Genomic DNA, 13255 nt, shown 5'->3' on the forward strand with positions numbered 1-13255 from the left:
AATATGTCGTTGTCCAGAGCCAAGAGATTCCGATGCTTTCCCGGTCCACCAACTTTCGACAAAAGCCTCTCAGCTCTCCATTGTGATTTAGCTTGCATTTTCAAGGGAATCGGCGCGTTGTAGAGAGTTTCTCCGTAGTAAATGCGAAAAGTCGCTATTTATACGTTGGAAGTTTATTTTGGGGTCTGTGTACAACCTTTCTATGCCGTGATCATAATTGGTAATGATGGATGCGTAGGCAATGATCATTGGAGTATACTGCTTTCTCTAAAATGACAGTTGAAGTCATCAGGTGGTGACACGGCTTGTAAAAATGCCTCTGGGATGTAAACCACTTTTGGCGATTGTAAAACGCTAATACAATTTTAGAATGTAGTAAAAATCGGTTTCAGTATTTCTTTGTCGCAATAATATTACCATCAATTTTGGACGAAAACAATTGATAAGGGGATAAATATGTACATAAAATACCTTTGAAACCGCGTTTATATTCCAAAAAATGATTTAAACTTCCACAACAAAACACTTAGAGAATGTACTTAATATCATACAATGAAAGAATAATGAATGCATTAAGTGAATGTATTATAAAATAACATTACTAACTCAAATTTTACAAGTGCATTGATTTTTGCGCATCTGGAAAACTTGTGCTTATCTGCTCAACAGGCTTTGTACCGTTCGCTACAGTACGTGAATTTTGCCTCACAATTTCCGAAAATCATAAATGTATGACTATTTTTACTTTTTTCGGTTTTAAACAGATTGCTATGCTATTTGCATGTATGATCGAAAAAGTGTCTCCAACAAAGTTCATCGAAAAAACAATTAAAAATAAACGGCTCGAAAAAACCAATAAAATAAATAGGAAATTAATTGTGTTTTGAGAATTAAGTAATCCGGTAATTGAAGAAATTAACACCATGTCTATACTGCAAGAGCCGATCGAGAAACGCAGCACAGGGAGTTGAAATAGTCAAAATGTCCCAAAGCTGATGGGGGTCACGACAAGCAGTCAGTAATTCAATATCTCTATATAAAAAACCAGCAAATAAACGAGTAGCCATACTGACACACAGGGTGTTGGGACAAACTGACCTCATTTTCCTGATACCCACGAATCAATTGCATCATCTTAACGATATGCATATTTTAATAAAAGCAGAAATAATATTGGTAAAGGTTTGACGAAGATTCTTTAGAAATCACGAAGTTAAAAACTTTGAATTTTCAGTTTTGATTTTGTGGTGTCACAGGCGAACCGCCCTTTTCGTTTATAATTATTTTGAAGGGATTTTATTAGTTGGGGGGCTATTTCCCCAGACACATCATTCTATACTCCTTACGAAAAATATTTCATATTCATGATATTCCAATAAAAATATAAATTTGTATTTCACGATGTATGGGGAAGCTGCTCGAAGATGACGTCATACAAAAAAAAAATTCTACATTTCGTTTATTCTCTGATGTATTTCTACGAAGCCTACAGCTGTGTTTTTTTTTTATTACTATACAACCAATTATTGTAAGGGTGAACTTGCCCTTTATTCTAATTGAGCTGTGTCTGATTTAACAAAAACTTACCTTCTGAGGGGCAATTCGAGTCATTTGTAGAACACTCTGAAAAAGAAATAAAGAGTGGTACAATGTCTTATCATTGAAATCCAAATAGGTCAACAGTAAAAAAATAATAAGTTGGAGGTTTATTTAGCTCCCATAGACATTTCGCGATAAATCATGATAAACTCACGATAAACCGATACAAATTTATACGTTTTTTTTTATTTACATCGATACATAAAGAATGAAAAACAGGATAGAGAGGTCCACTTGTCTAATAAGAACCCCCATAGATTATTGATCAAAACATAATTCATAAATTGAAATCTTCCGAAAATTAATTTTGCCCAAATGATCGAGGGCCCGCCGGCGGCAGCCACTGTACAGCGACAGACCAACGTTGTTCTAACCCTTAAATCGTTGAACGCCATTTATGTTCAAACAGGGTACCAGTAACTAGTATATTTTAATAACGTCTGTTTGGTCTGAGGCGACCAGGGCTTGAACTACCGACCTCCAGTTGGTGAGACGGGCGCTCTACCAACTGAGACAACACACATAGATGCAACGATAAATAATGTTTGTTTTTAAAACGTGACTCGAGAAAACAAGATGAAGAAATAACTAACCACATTTCGTTCCAGTGTATTCGACAGGACAATTGCAAGTGTAAGAGTTGATACCATCCACACAGGTCCCACCATTCATACAGGGTTCTGATGAACATTCGTTAATATCTGCAAATAGGTGAATACTATTAACGATTGATTTCAGAAAGGAGAATGCAGAGTTTTTTTCTTTTATTGCTCATTATCTTGTATTATTCAAGGGAGTGGGGTTTTTTGTTGTTGTAATTGTTGAGCAGTTCATTCCAGTATAGCCAGGAATACAGTTACAAGTATTGGTCCAAATATCTGCTGACGTGACTGCACGCAGCAGAAGGGGTGGGGCCAACCTGCCAAGATCTTCGAACAGCAGCCGAAGCATATGCGAACTGAGAATCGTCAGAGCTCGGGCATTCGGAACATGACATTTGTGTACGCGACGTATAACCATGAAAACATTGGTGTCAATGGGCAACTGGCGCCGGCCGCAATGCTTACGTATGTCAAGCAGCGCCCTCTGAATCCGGGGACGGTGAGCTACATCCCAGTACTGACACAAAGTGTGGTGAATCCATCAAAATAGATAATAACTTGACAATATACTGCATGAGTCGTGAACTGCTACACAGGGAGTTGAAATTGTCAAAAATATCCCATATATAGCTGATAAGGTCACGACAATAATTGCATCATCATAACGATATGTAGTTTTTAATTAAGCAGAAAAAATATACTTCTAAAGTTTTAATGAAATTTCATTAGAAATAAAAGAGTTGTGAATGTCCAAAGTTGTGTGATGTCACAAGCGAACCCCGCCCCCTTTTTTAAAATATATAATTAAGTTGAAGGGATTCTATTTGTGCGGGTTATATTTCACCTGACACATCATTGTATACTATTTACGAAAAATATTTCATTTTCATCATGTTCCAGTAAAAATATAGAATTTGTATTTCACGATGTATGGGGGAGCTGCTCGAACATGACATCTCGTTTATTCTCTGAAGTATTTTTCTCAAGACAACAGGTACATTTTTATTTATTACAACCAATTATTGTAAAGGTCAACTTCCCTTTATTCCAAATGAGCTGTGTCTGATTTAACGAAAAACTTACCTTCTGAGGGGCAATGCGAGTCATTTGTAGAACACTCTGAAAAAGAAATAAAGAGTGGTATAATGTTTTATCATTGAAATCAGAATAGGTCAACAGTAAAAACAAATTAAGTTGGAGGCTTATTTAGCTCCCATTGACATTTCGCGATAAATCATGATAAACTCACGACAAACCGAGAAAAATTACCAGAAACTCTCCCAGCACTTTAAATGCATGTTTCTCAATTTGACCCTTGCATTGGAGAAACAGGTTTGTAGACCAAATATGTGACACCACTGGGTTCCGTTTGTGTTTTTCGATTTGTACCTGCACGGTGGACCAAAATTGCCCACAAACCCTGTTTTCATATGACAGGTGACTATGGAGAGTGACTATCTCTATGCCCTACCTGTATATCTAAAAAATGGTCTTAAGATCTGCATCGCCCTTCCTCCCATGCAAACAAGAGTGGTCAGAGAGATAAAGAAGGGATTAAAGACAAAATCAAAGCTGTAAATACTAATCTTAATAGCATGTATGCCTACTCTTTACCAACTAGCATTAGGTTTGCACCCCTTGTCACATATGAATCTGATGTACATGTAGTACAGGAGGAAGGAAAGGTTAGCCAGCGACGAATGGAAAATGATTGCCCAGGAGCAATAAAACGTAATCCTTCCTTACCACCAGGTCAGACGTCTTACAAGAAATCTTCCATTCGTACAACTGCAAGCAATGCACAGCATGCCTCTGTCAGGCAATACGAAGAGAGACATAAGCATTCACCGACCAAACATAGGCCTTGCCTCCCACCACCCTCATGGCTGTCAAGAGAAAATGAGCCTATGACAGTCTCAAGTCGTACATTTTACCCAAAGAATGGCGCTCAAGCACCCAATGGTAACAAATTGCGAGTGAGTTATCTTTCATTACAAGATAATTTCCCACCATATCCAGTATATTCAGACGTCCACCAGGAAACCATTGACCATCCTGACATACAGTCACCGAGATTTATAGCAGCCAATCTCAACCTTGCACCTTCGAATGAAAGAATACTCCTTATTAATTGTTACATTCCGAGCGGCACCTCATCTGCTGATCTCACAGAGTACCAGGTCTGTCTAGCAATCATCACGCACATACCAGACACTTATGTGTACCGGGCAAACAATCTAACCCCTGTAGTGATTGCTGGAGATTTTGATGCTGACACAGTACATCAGAACAATAAAAAGACACTGGAATATATAAGGTCTTTCATGAACTATGCTGTTTGCATGAGTACCATAGACGAGCACTGTTTATCTGAACAATTTACCTTTCAATCGGATGATGGGAAAAAAGGTCAAACATTGATGGATTCCTGATACCTTTATCTGCGCTACCACGATTTGGAGTTGTGTCTATAAAGGAGGATGATCCTTTGAACATATCCGACCACTTTCCGTCACCATCACATGGGATCCTAGTACTCCTCAGACCTCTCTTGAGGAGATAAATAAGTCGCCAAGCTCTTCCCCTCACAAACCAGAAAAAGTTGCCAGAATAAAAATAAGATGGGATCAAGTTGATTACGATACTCTCCAGGAACTCTACACGGTACCTATAGAAGAGATAGCAATGGATCTATTTACCAACATAGATGACAGTGAAATTCTTCTGTTGTCTCTCTCCCAAGCAATGCTTCAGCAGTCAAAATATCTCCCTCACAGTAAACCTTGCCAAAAACGTCTCGGTAAAGCAGAATGGTCAACACAAGATGCTGAAGCATATTCCGAAGCAAACCATGCATGGAAACGCTGGAAAGACAAGGAAAGCCCATTGGAGTAATTCTGCATGATGTCTACCTCCATTTGAAGAAAGTATTCAGACAGAGGTTGAGACAGGCATGTGCCGTAGAACATCGTAGGCCCCTGTCCAGCATCGAATCTGCATCAGCGGGAAATGCCAGGCTCTTCTACCAGCTGGTTAAGAGGCAACGAACCAACAACACAAAACGACAAACAAAAGTGCTTGAGAACCAAGGCTACACATACGAGAAAGGAGATGTAGCCGCTGGTTGGAAGTGCTGCTTCACAGATTTGGATCAACCTGCACCGAATGCCGAAATCTCTCAGATAACAATTAATGATCAATTTGAACTGAATGAGGTTGTCCCAATGCTACAGGAATCGGCCCTTATTACCCCATGAGCTTGATGTACCCATCGCCAGCATCAAGAAAGGGAAAGCTAGTGGACCTGGCGATATTATCACAGAACACACCTAATATCATGGTATCGTCATTCACCCCTCAAGTCTGAAGAATGGACGTGTCGTTCCTCTACACAAAGGGAAAGGCAAAGATGTGAAAGACCCAAGAAACTATCGTAGAATAACTCTGACTTCTACTTTGTGCAAATTGAATGAACTCGCCCTTAAACCAAGGATCCAGCGTTCATTTGAAAAAAAAAAACAATATTCCAGATGAACTTCAGTTTGGTTTCCAAAAACATCACTCCTCTATCCTGACCTCATGTTGTCTTGAACTCATTATTGAACTTAATTTTGCAAACAAAATATCCACTTATGTTACACTCCTAGATGCTGAGAAAGCTTTATATAAAGTTTGGCATCAGGGTCTTTTCCATAAGCTAGGGGGCACAAACATTCATCCTGTACATCTTAATAGGATCCACTCTCTGTACAAAGATCTTCAGAGTCAAGTCATTTTGGATGATGTAGCAAGTGAGCCCTTCCCAATTCGTCAAGGAGTAAGGCAAGGGGGAGTTTGATCTCCACTCCTCTACATTACATTCATTGAGGCACTCACCAAGCATCTACGTAGGAGGAATCTTGGCTGTAATCTACAAGATCGATATTCTGGTCTTCTAGTCATTGCCGATGATGTAATCCTTCTAAGTAACTCACCAAGTGAACTACAATCTATGCTTGATGTCACAAACAGCTATACAAACGAATGGAAATACAGAATCAATCCATCCAAAAGCTGCATCATTGCCTTCAACAATGGAAAACACACCTCACAGCAATATGCCTGGCATCCGGGAGAGGACCTAGTGCAAACTGCACAAATGCATCCTCATCTTGGCATTACAAAAGCTAGCACAAGGAGAGATCCAACTGAGGACATGATTGCCAAAGGACTGAAAACCTTTTATTCTATCACTGCAGCTGGTGCATATACAGGTGGCCTCCTACCACAACACTGTGCAGCATTATCATGACTATGGAGAATGTACTGTGTCACCCGCATGCTCTATGGAGCAGCAGTCATTAACTTTACAAAGGGTATGCTAAAGAGACTCGACCAGTCACAGCTTCAACTGTTCAAGCAGATTCTTGGTCTACCCAAGTCTGCAGCTGATGAATCGGTACACCTTCTGACTGGACTAATACCTATCAGTGCGCAAATGGATGTTGTGAAGCTTCAGTTGATAGGGCAGTTGCTTGATCTACCTCACTAACGCTTCGAATATTGCACCTTTCTTCATGCCCTCTCCAAGCAAACGGTCACAATCAGAGCCTGGCAAACCATCCTTTTGAAAAATTAGCTACCAGACCTTCACTCACTTACACTGGACCCGATTCCTTACTTTCAATGGAAGAAAACAGTAAAAACGGCAGTAAACAACGTGATCATACTTGATACCTTGGAGGCGATCCAAGCAAAGTAAACGCTCTCATTCTGGACCTCCACCAACATTCGGAACCCCTACCACCTGTATCCCCACTGTGGCAGCTCGAGATTTCTCAGGCAAGCAGTAGTTGTTAGAGCACAGCTACTAAGCCAGACATATCCAGTGCAAGCAATGCTTGTGAAATTAAAGAAGACCACAATAGTCAAATGCAGGCTCTGCAGGAAAGAAGCAGAAGGCATTGTCCATTTTACAGCATCATGTTTTCACCTAGACACTCACAGACAAGAATTCTGCAATAAGCTTAGAAGTAAACGCCTGCCAGATGAAATCTACTCCCTCTATGATACAACCAAAGAAGATGCATTCACAACAGCGGTGTTACTCCCATGCTCTCTTTACCTCACCTCCGAACTAAATGGTGAGCTTATTTTGCTTACATTGACTTTCCTTTATAGACTCCATATTAGCCGTATTACATCTCTTTCCTCTCTGTAATCATTAACTGCTGATGGACATTCATTATGCAGCACCCTGCATGTCTTTTTACAATACATATCAGCGTGCTGTTAACAATTTAAATATGAATGCAATATCGCGTATGTTGTCTCCTAGTATCTTAGATGAAAATTCATATCGGCAAAATCAGTCATATTATACACATGAGGCTTTTAAAAATGCTTTCTATGATAATCAAACTACCAGTGTGAATGAGAAATTTTCGATGATTCATTTTAATTGCAGAAGTATATTGAAGAATTTTGATGATATTATTGCATTATTTAACTACCTATCTATTAAGTTGTCTATAATTGGTGTAAGTGAAACTTGGTTAAAAGACGATAGTGTGCAATGCAATATTGATGGTTATAATTTTCTGTCTAATAATAGAAAAAATAAGAGAGGTGGAGGAGTCGGTATATATGTTAGGGATGATCTTGTTTTTAAATCTAGAAAAGATATTGAAATTAATGATGTATATATTGAAAGCATTTTTGTCGAAGTGGAAATCACACAGAATAAAAGTATTATATTAGGGGTTTTTTATAGGCCACCTGATCAATCAGTTTCTTTGTTTTTAAAAATGCACTTGATAATATTTTCCATAGTTTGAGGAGTGAAAATAAAAGCCTATATTTCCTTGGTGATTTTAATATTGATTTATTAATGGTTTCCTCTTCTCAACATGTTAATAAGTTCTTAGACATTTTGATGACAAATTCCTTATTTCCATTGATACATTATCCCACTCGTGTAAGTTCACATTCGGCAACATTAATTGACAACATTTTTACAAATGATTTAACAAAACTGTCGAGTGGAGTAATATTAGATGACATTAGTGACCATCTTCCTATATTCTGTATATGTCATAATCTGATTTTTAAAGGTAAGACAAATGATATTTTGAAAAGGACGATAAATGAAGTTAGTATTAGCAAGTTTTATCAATGTTTAGAGCAAATATCCTGGAACTTAGATGAGAAAGACCCAAATCTTGCTTACAATTCTTTTATAGATAAATTTCTAGAAATATACAATAAATGTTTTCCTTTGCATAAAGTACGTATTAAAAATAAATCTTTTTCTAAACCATGGATTGACAAAGAGTTGATTAAAAAGATAAAGAAAAAGTGGAAAGCCTATAGAAAATATTTAAAGAATCCAACCGATTATAGAAAAAAGGTTTATAAGGAATATAGGAACATGGTCACAAATGAAATGAAAAAGAAAAAATATGCTTACTACAAAAATAAATTCAACAGTAACAAGAATAATATAAAAGTGACATGGAAAATTGTAAATCAAGCTCTCGGATCTCGATCTAGTAAAAAATGTTCTAATATATCAAACTTAAATGTTAACAACTCAATTATTACTGATAAAGCTGATATGTGTGATATTTTTAATAACTATTTTGTTGATATCGGTTATAATCTTACTAATACTGAACATTATTCTGGTAATTATCAACAGCCAGACTTTTCATGGAATATCCGTTCTGCTTATTTTACTCCAATAACTTGTAATGAAATATTAAATATTGTATCTTCTTTTAAAAACGGAACGAGTGCAGGGTATGATGAAATTGATGTTAATGTTGTTAAGAAAATAATTCCAATCATTTGTTCACCTCTTCGTTCAATTTTTAATTTGTCTATATCCAAAGGTCTCTTTCCAGATAAGCTCAAAATAGCAAAGGTCATTCCTGTTTTTAAAAATGGTCGTGAAGATGACGTCTCAAATTATCGTCCAATTTCAGTTCTTCCTTTGTTTTCTAAGATTTTTGAACGATGTCTATATAAAAGACTATACCAATGTCTCACTTCTTCTAATATTTTACACAATGGTCAGTATGGCTTCCGTAAGGATTACTCCGCATCGATGGCTCTTCTTGATTTTATTCATAAAGTTTCTGATTCTATTGATTCCAAAAAATATATGATTGGTTTATTTCTCGATTTAAGCAAGGCTTTCGATACGTTAGACCATAATATTTTAATGAAAAAAACTATATGCTTATGGAATTCGCGGTTTACTCTGGGAACTATTTAATAATTATTTATCACATCGTTTTCAGTTTGTATCAATTTGTAATAATAATTCATGTTTGAAACCGATTCGATGCGGAGTACCCCAAGGATCTATTCTATGCCCCTTACTTTTTTTGTTATATATTAATGATGTTTGCAATTCATCTAAACTATTACATTTCATTTTATATGCTGACGACACCAGTGTATTCATGTCTCATCACAATATTGTTTCTTTGCAGGATAATTTTAATAATGAATTAGAAAAACTAAATAACTGGTTGATTAACAATCGATTAGTTTTAAACATAACTAAGACAAAATTTATGATATTTACAAAGAAAATAATTGAGAAAGATAGAGTGGAAATAAGATTCAACAATTCAACTATACAATGCGTTTCATTTTTTAAATTTTTAGGAGTTTATATAGATGATAAACTCTCGTGGCATGAACACATTGGTGGCGTTTGCAATCGTGTTTCTAAAGGTGTTGGTATTTTATATAGATTAAAACATTTTCCGCAATATATTTTGATTATGTTATATTATGCTTTAATTTTCTCACATATTAATTACTGCAATATTGTTTGGTCTAACTCCGCTGATTGTTTTATAAACATATTATATATACTTCAGAAAAAGGCAGTGAGGATAATTTGTAATAGCCCTTATAATGCCCATACCTTGCCACTTTTTCATGATCTTCATTTACTTACTTTGTCTGATTTAAATAGGTTTAACATCGCAATATTTATGTATCTTTGTTCTAAATCACTTATTCCTGATTCCATTATGTCTAAATTTTGCCTTAATTTTTCGATTCATCAACACAATACCCGCAGTCTATTTAATTATCATTTACCACGAGTACGTACCTCAGTTTCTCATAACTCAATTTATTTTCAAGGACCTATTCTTTGGAATAATTTACCACATTCTATTAAAACATGCCGAACCCTCAATTCTTTCAAACGTTATTATAAATTACATCTTTTAAGTTTGTATTCTTAATTTGCTTGTATAACTACGCTATATATTTTGAATGTATGTGTTAATATATGTTTTCATTTATGTTATCTTTTTTTTGGTATATTTATTGATTTTGTCTTATAGTTGTTGGGTCAACGCTCAATAAGGCTATCTGCTCTTTTTTGTTGGCCCCTCATTCTCATAAATATGTTTTTTGTATGTTGTCACAATGTTTTACTTATGTACCTTATGTATGTTGTTCATGTTTTTATTGAGAGTGTAAATAAATTGAATTGAATTGATCTGCCGTCGGAAAAGCGGCGCCGATAGTCTCAGTCTGCTATGCAGGTGAAACAAAAATCCAATTTATGCTTAATTTCAGGCAACAATCCAGAAATGTATGGTAATTATGCTGGTACCATTCCATAATAATTAGGTTAAATCATTTCTTCTGTCCTAATAATATCGCCTTCAATTTTGGACGAAACATGAGTGAAAAAAGACATACATACATTCACTCTGAAACTGCATTTATGAACAAAATAACTAGAATTTTCACATCGAGTATTCAGAGAAAATGTAGATTATAATTACAATACAATGAAAGAATTATAAAATCACAAAATGAATTCATAAAATAACATAACTATCTCATTTTGTAAAAGTACATTGTTTTGTGCGATAGATTAATGCGTCCGTTTTATTTTTATTTAATACATACATACATAACAGGTACGTAAATAGCACTTTACCAAAATATGATCAAAGCGCTTTACAATAAATAACTAATAATAACAATGAAATTACATTAAACAGCGATTAAAAATATATATACGGGGACTGGTGCCTGATCTGAATGCCCTGTTCACCCGCAGTTTAAGGAACTTGCCCAGAAGGCAATCCGGCAGGTTCATAACTCACAAGGGCTCTAAAAACACCAGGCCTAAGCTTACGAAAGAGAACTAAACGTGAATATTTAAACCAATAGTTACACCAACAAATCAGATAAGAAGAAAAAAATTCAACTAAGGAAATAAATGTGTTTTAAGCAGAGATTTAAAAGTTTTAAACTTGTCAGCAGATCATAGTGTTACAGGCAGTTTAATCCATAATTTGGGCACAAAATTAGCAAATGCTTTATCACCATATAAACTAAAACTTCTTTTGTGTGTAAGGAGGTATTGGTCAGCATGTGATCTAAGGAATCTAGTATTGCCCATATGAATGTAATTACTGATTATGTCTGATAGATAACCAGGTGCTTCCCCCATACGTGCTTTAAAAACAAGAGCAAGAATCTTGAAAACAATGCGTTCAGAGACTGGAAGCCAATGCAACTACTGTAATAATGGCTAAGTATGTTCCCTACGATTTACCTTAAAAATAAGTCTAGCTGATCTATTTTGAACGGTCTGCAGTTTTTAAATGTCTTTAACATTAATGCCGTATAGGGGTGAATTACAGTAGTCTAGACGTGAGAGAACAAGTGATCTAACTACATGAGTACACGTATTTTCATCGATATAGCGACGTATGCTTCCAATATTGAGCAGATTAAAATTCAAGGAGCGTGCAAGAGAGGTATCATGATTTAACATAATCATGTTATTATAAAAATAAAGACCAAGATTACGAACAGAATTGGATGGCTTTATTTGTGTACCACAAACATCCAAGGAAACATTATTAAGATAATTCATATTATGGGAAGAAGCTGCTATAAAGAACTTTGTTTTTTCCTCATTAACTTCAGTTTATTGACAGTCATCCATGATTTTAATTCTCTAATACATACTTGAAGCTTATGCAATGCAACGACAGTGTCACCGGGTATTTTTTGATCGAATTCAATGTAAATCTGCGTGTCATTTGGATAGATATGGTATTTTAGGTTGTGACTCTCGATCATTTTACCAAGTGGATAGGTATAGTATCTACACATTCCTGGGCCAATCACAGATCCTTGTGGCACACCAAATTGTAAGGTATGCTCATATCCATGAATTCCGAAAAAATTGTGTGAGTCTTTTGTCATAAATATCAAAATCAATCCTGTCAAAAGCGGCACTAAGATCTAACAAAATTACAAATACAGCTTTGCGGTTATCGAAAGCACACAACATGTCTTTTTTAACTCTCAGCAGAGCAGTTTCAGTGCCATGTTGTGGTTTGTAAACGGATTGATATGGATTCAGTAATTTATTGTCTGACATGTGTGAGTGTGTAACTGAGACACACTTTTCCATAATTTTTTAGAAGGATTTAAGATTGAAAAATGGTATATAATTATTTAAGTGATTCATATCAAGAGATGCTTTTTAATGACAGGTGTAATAATCGCTTGTTTCAAAGATACAGGGAACTCACTAGAAGTGAGAGATAAATTAATTATAGCTGTTAGTGGTGGAATTATAGGTGATATACATTGTTTCAAGAGCCATGTTGGAATAACATTAAGCTAACATGATTTATTTGGAAGTTTGCAGATTATTTTTCTAACATCTTCCTCTGACACAAGTGTGAATTTTGTCATGACTGCATCCTCATTAAGAGTATCAACAGTAACTTGACTGTGTGTGTTGAACTCTAAATGTTGACCATCAATATCTGCAATTTTATCCTGGAAAAAAGTCAGCAAAAGAGTTGCTCAATTTATCATAATCGTCACAAACAGGTAAGACTTTCTTCCCTTTATTAAGGAAGCTATTCAAAATTTTAAACATGGCCTTACTGTCAGCAGTTGTTAATTTAGTCTTGTAGAAAGTCTCCTTAGCACTAATTATTAGCTTGTTTACTTTGATATGTTGTTCTTTATAAGCCTTACGAGTTTCATCAGAGTTATGTTTT

The 13255-nt window shown here is 35.7% G+C and overlaps 1 protein-coding gene across 1 annotated transcript in view; it reads right to left on the reverse strand.

The window, feature by feature from the left end:
• Nucleotides 1-13255, reverse strand: part of LOC129283005 (sushi, von Willebrand factor type A, EGF and pentraxin domain-containing protein 1-like) — a 71024-nt gene that overhangs the window by 5197 nt on the left and 52572 nt on the right. The window contains exons 28-30 of the mRNA XM_064114077.1: nt 3285-3320; nt 2193-2300; nt 1588-1623 (exon numbers count right to left, since the gene is read on the reverse strand). Coding sequence (XP_063970147.1) covers nt 1588-1623; nt 2193-2300; nt 3285-3320 — 180 coding nt within the window. The remainder of the gene's footprint in view (nt 1-1587; nt 1624-2192; nt 2301-3284; nt 3321-13255) is intronic.

Source organism: Lytechinus pictus, chromosome 19, assembly GCF_037042905.1.
Source record: "Lytechinus pictus isolate F3 Inbred chromosome 19, Lp3.0, whole genome shotgun sequence".
Classification (NCBI taxonomy): domain Eukaryota; kingdom Metazoa; phylum Echinodermata; class Echinoidea; order Temnopleuroida; family Toxopneustidae; genus Lytechinus; species Lytechinus pictus.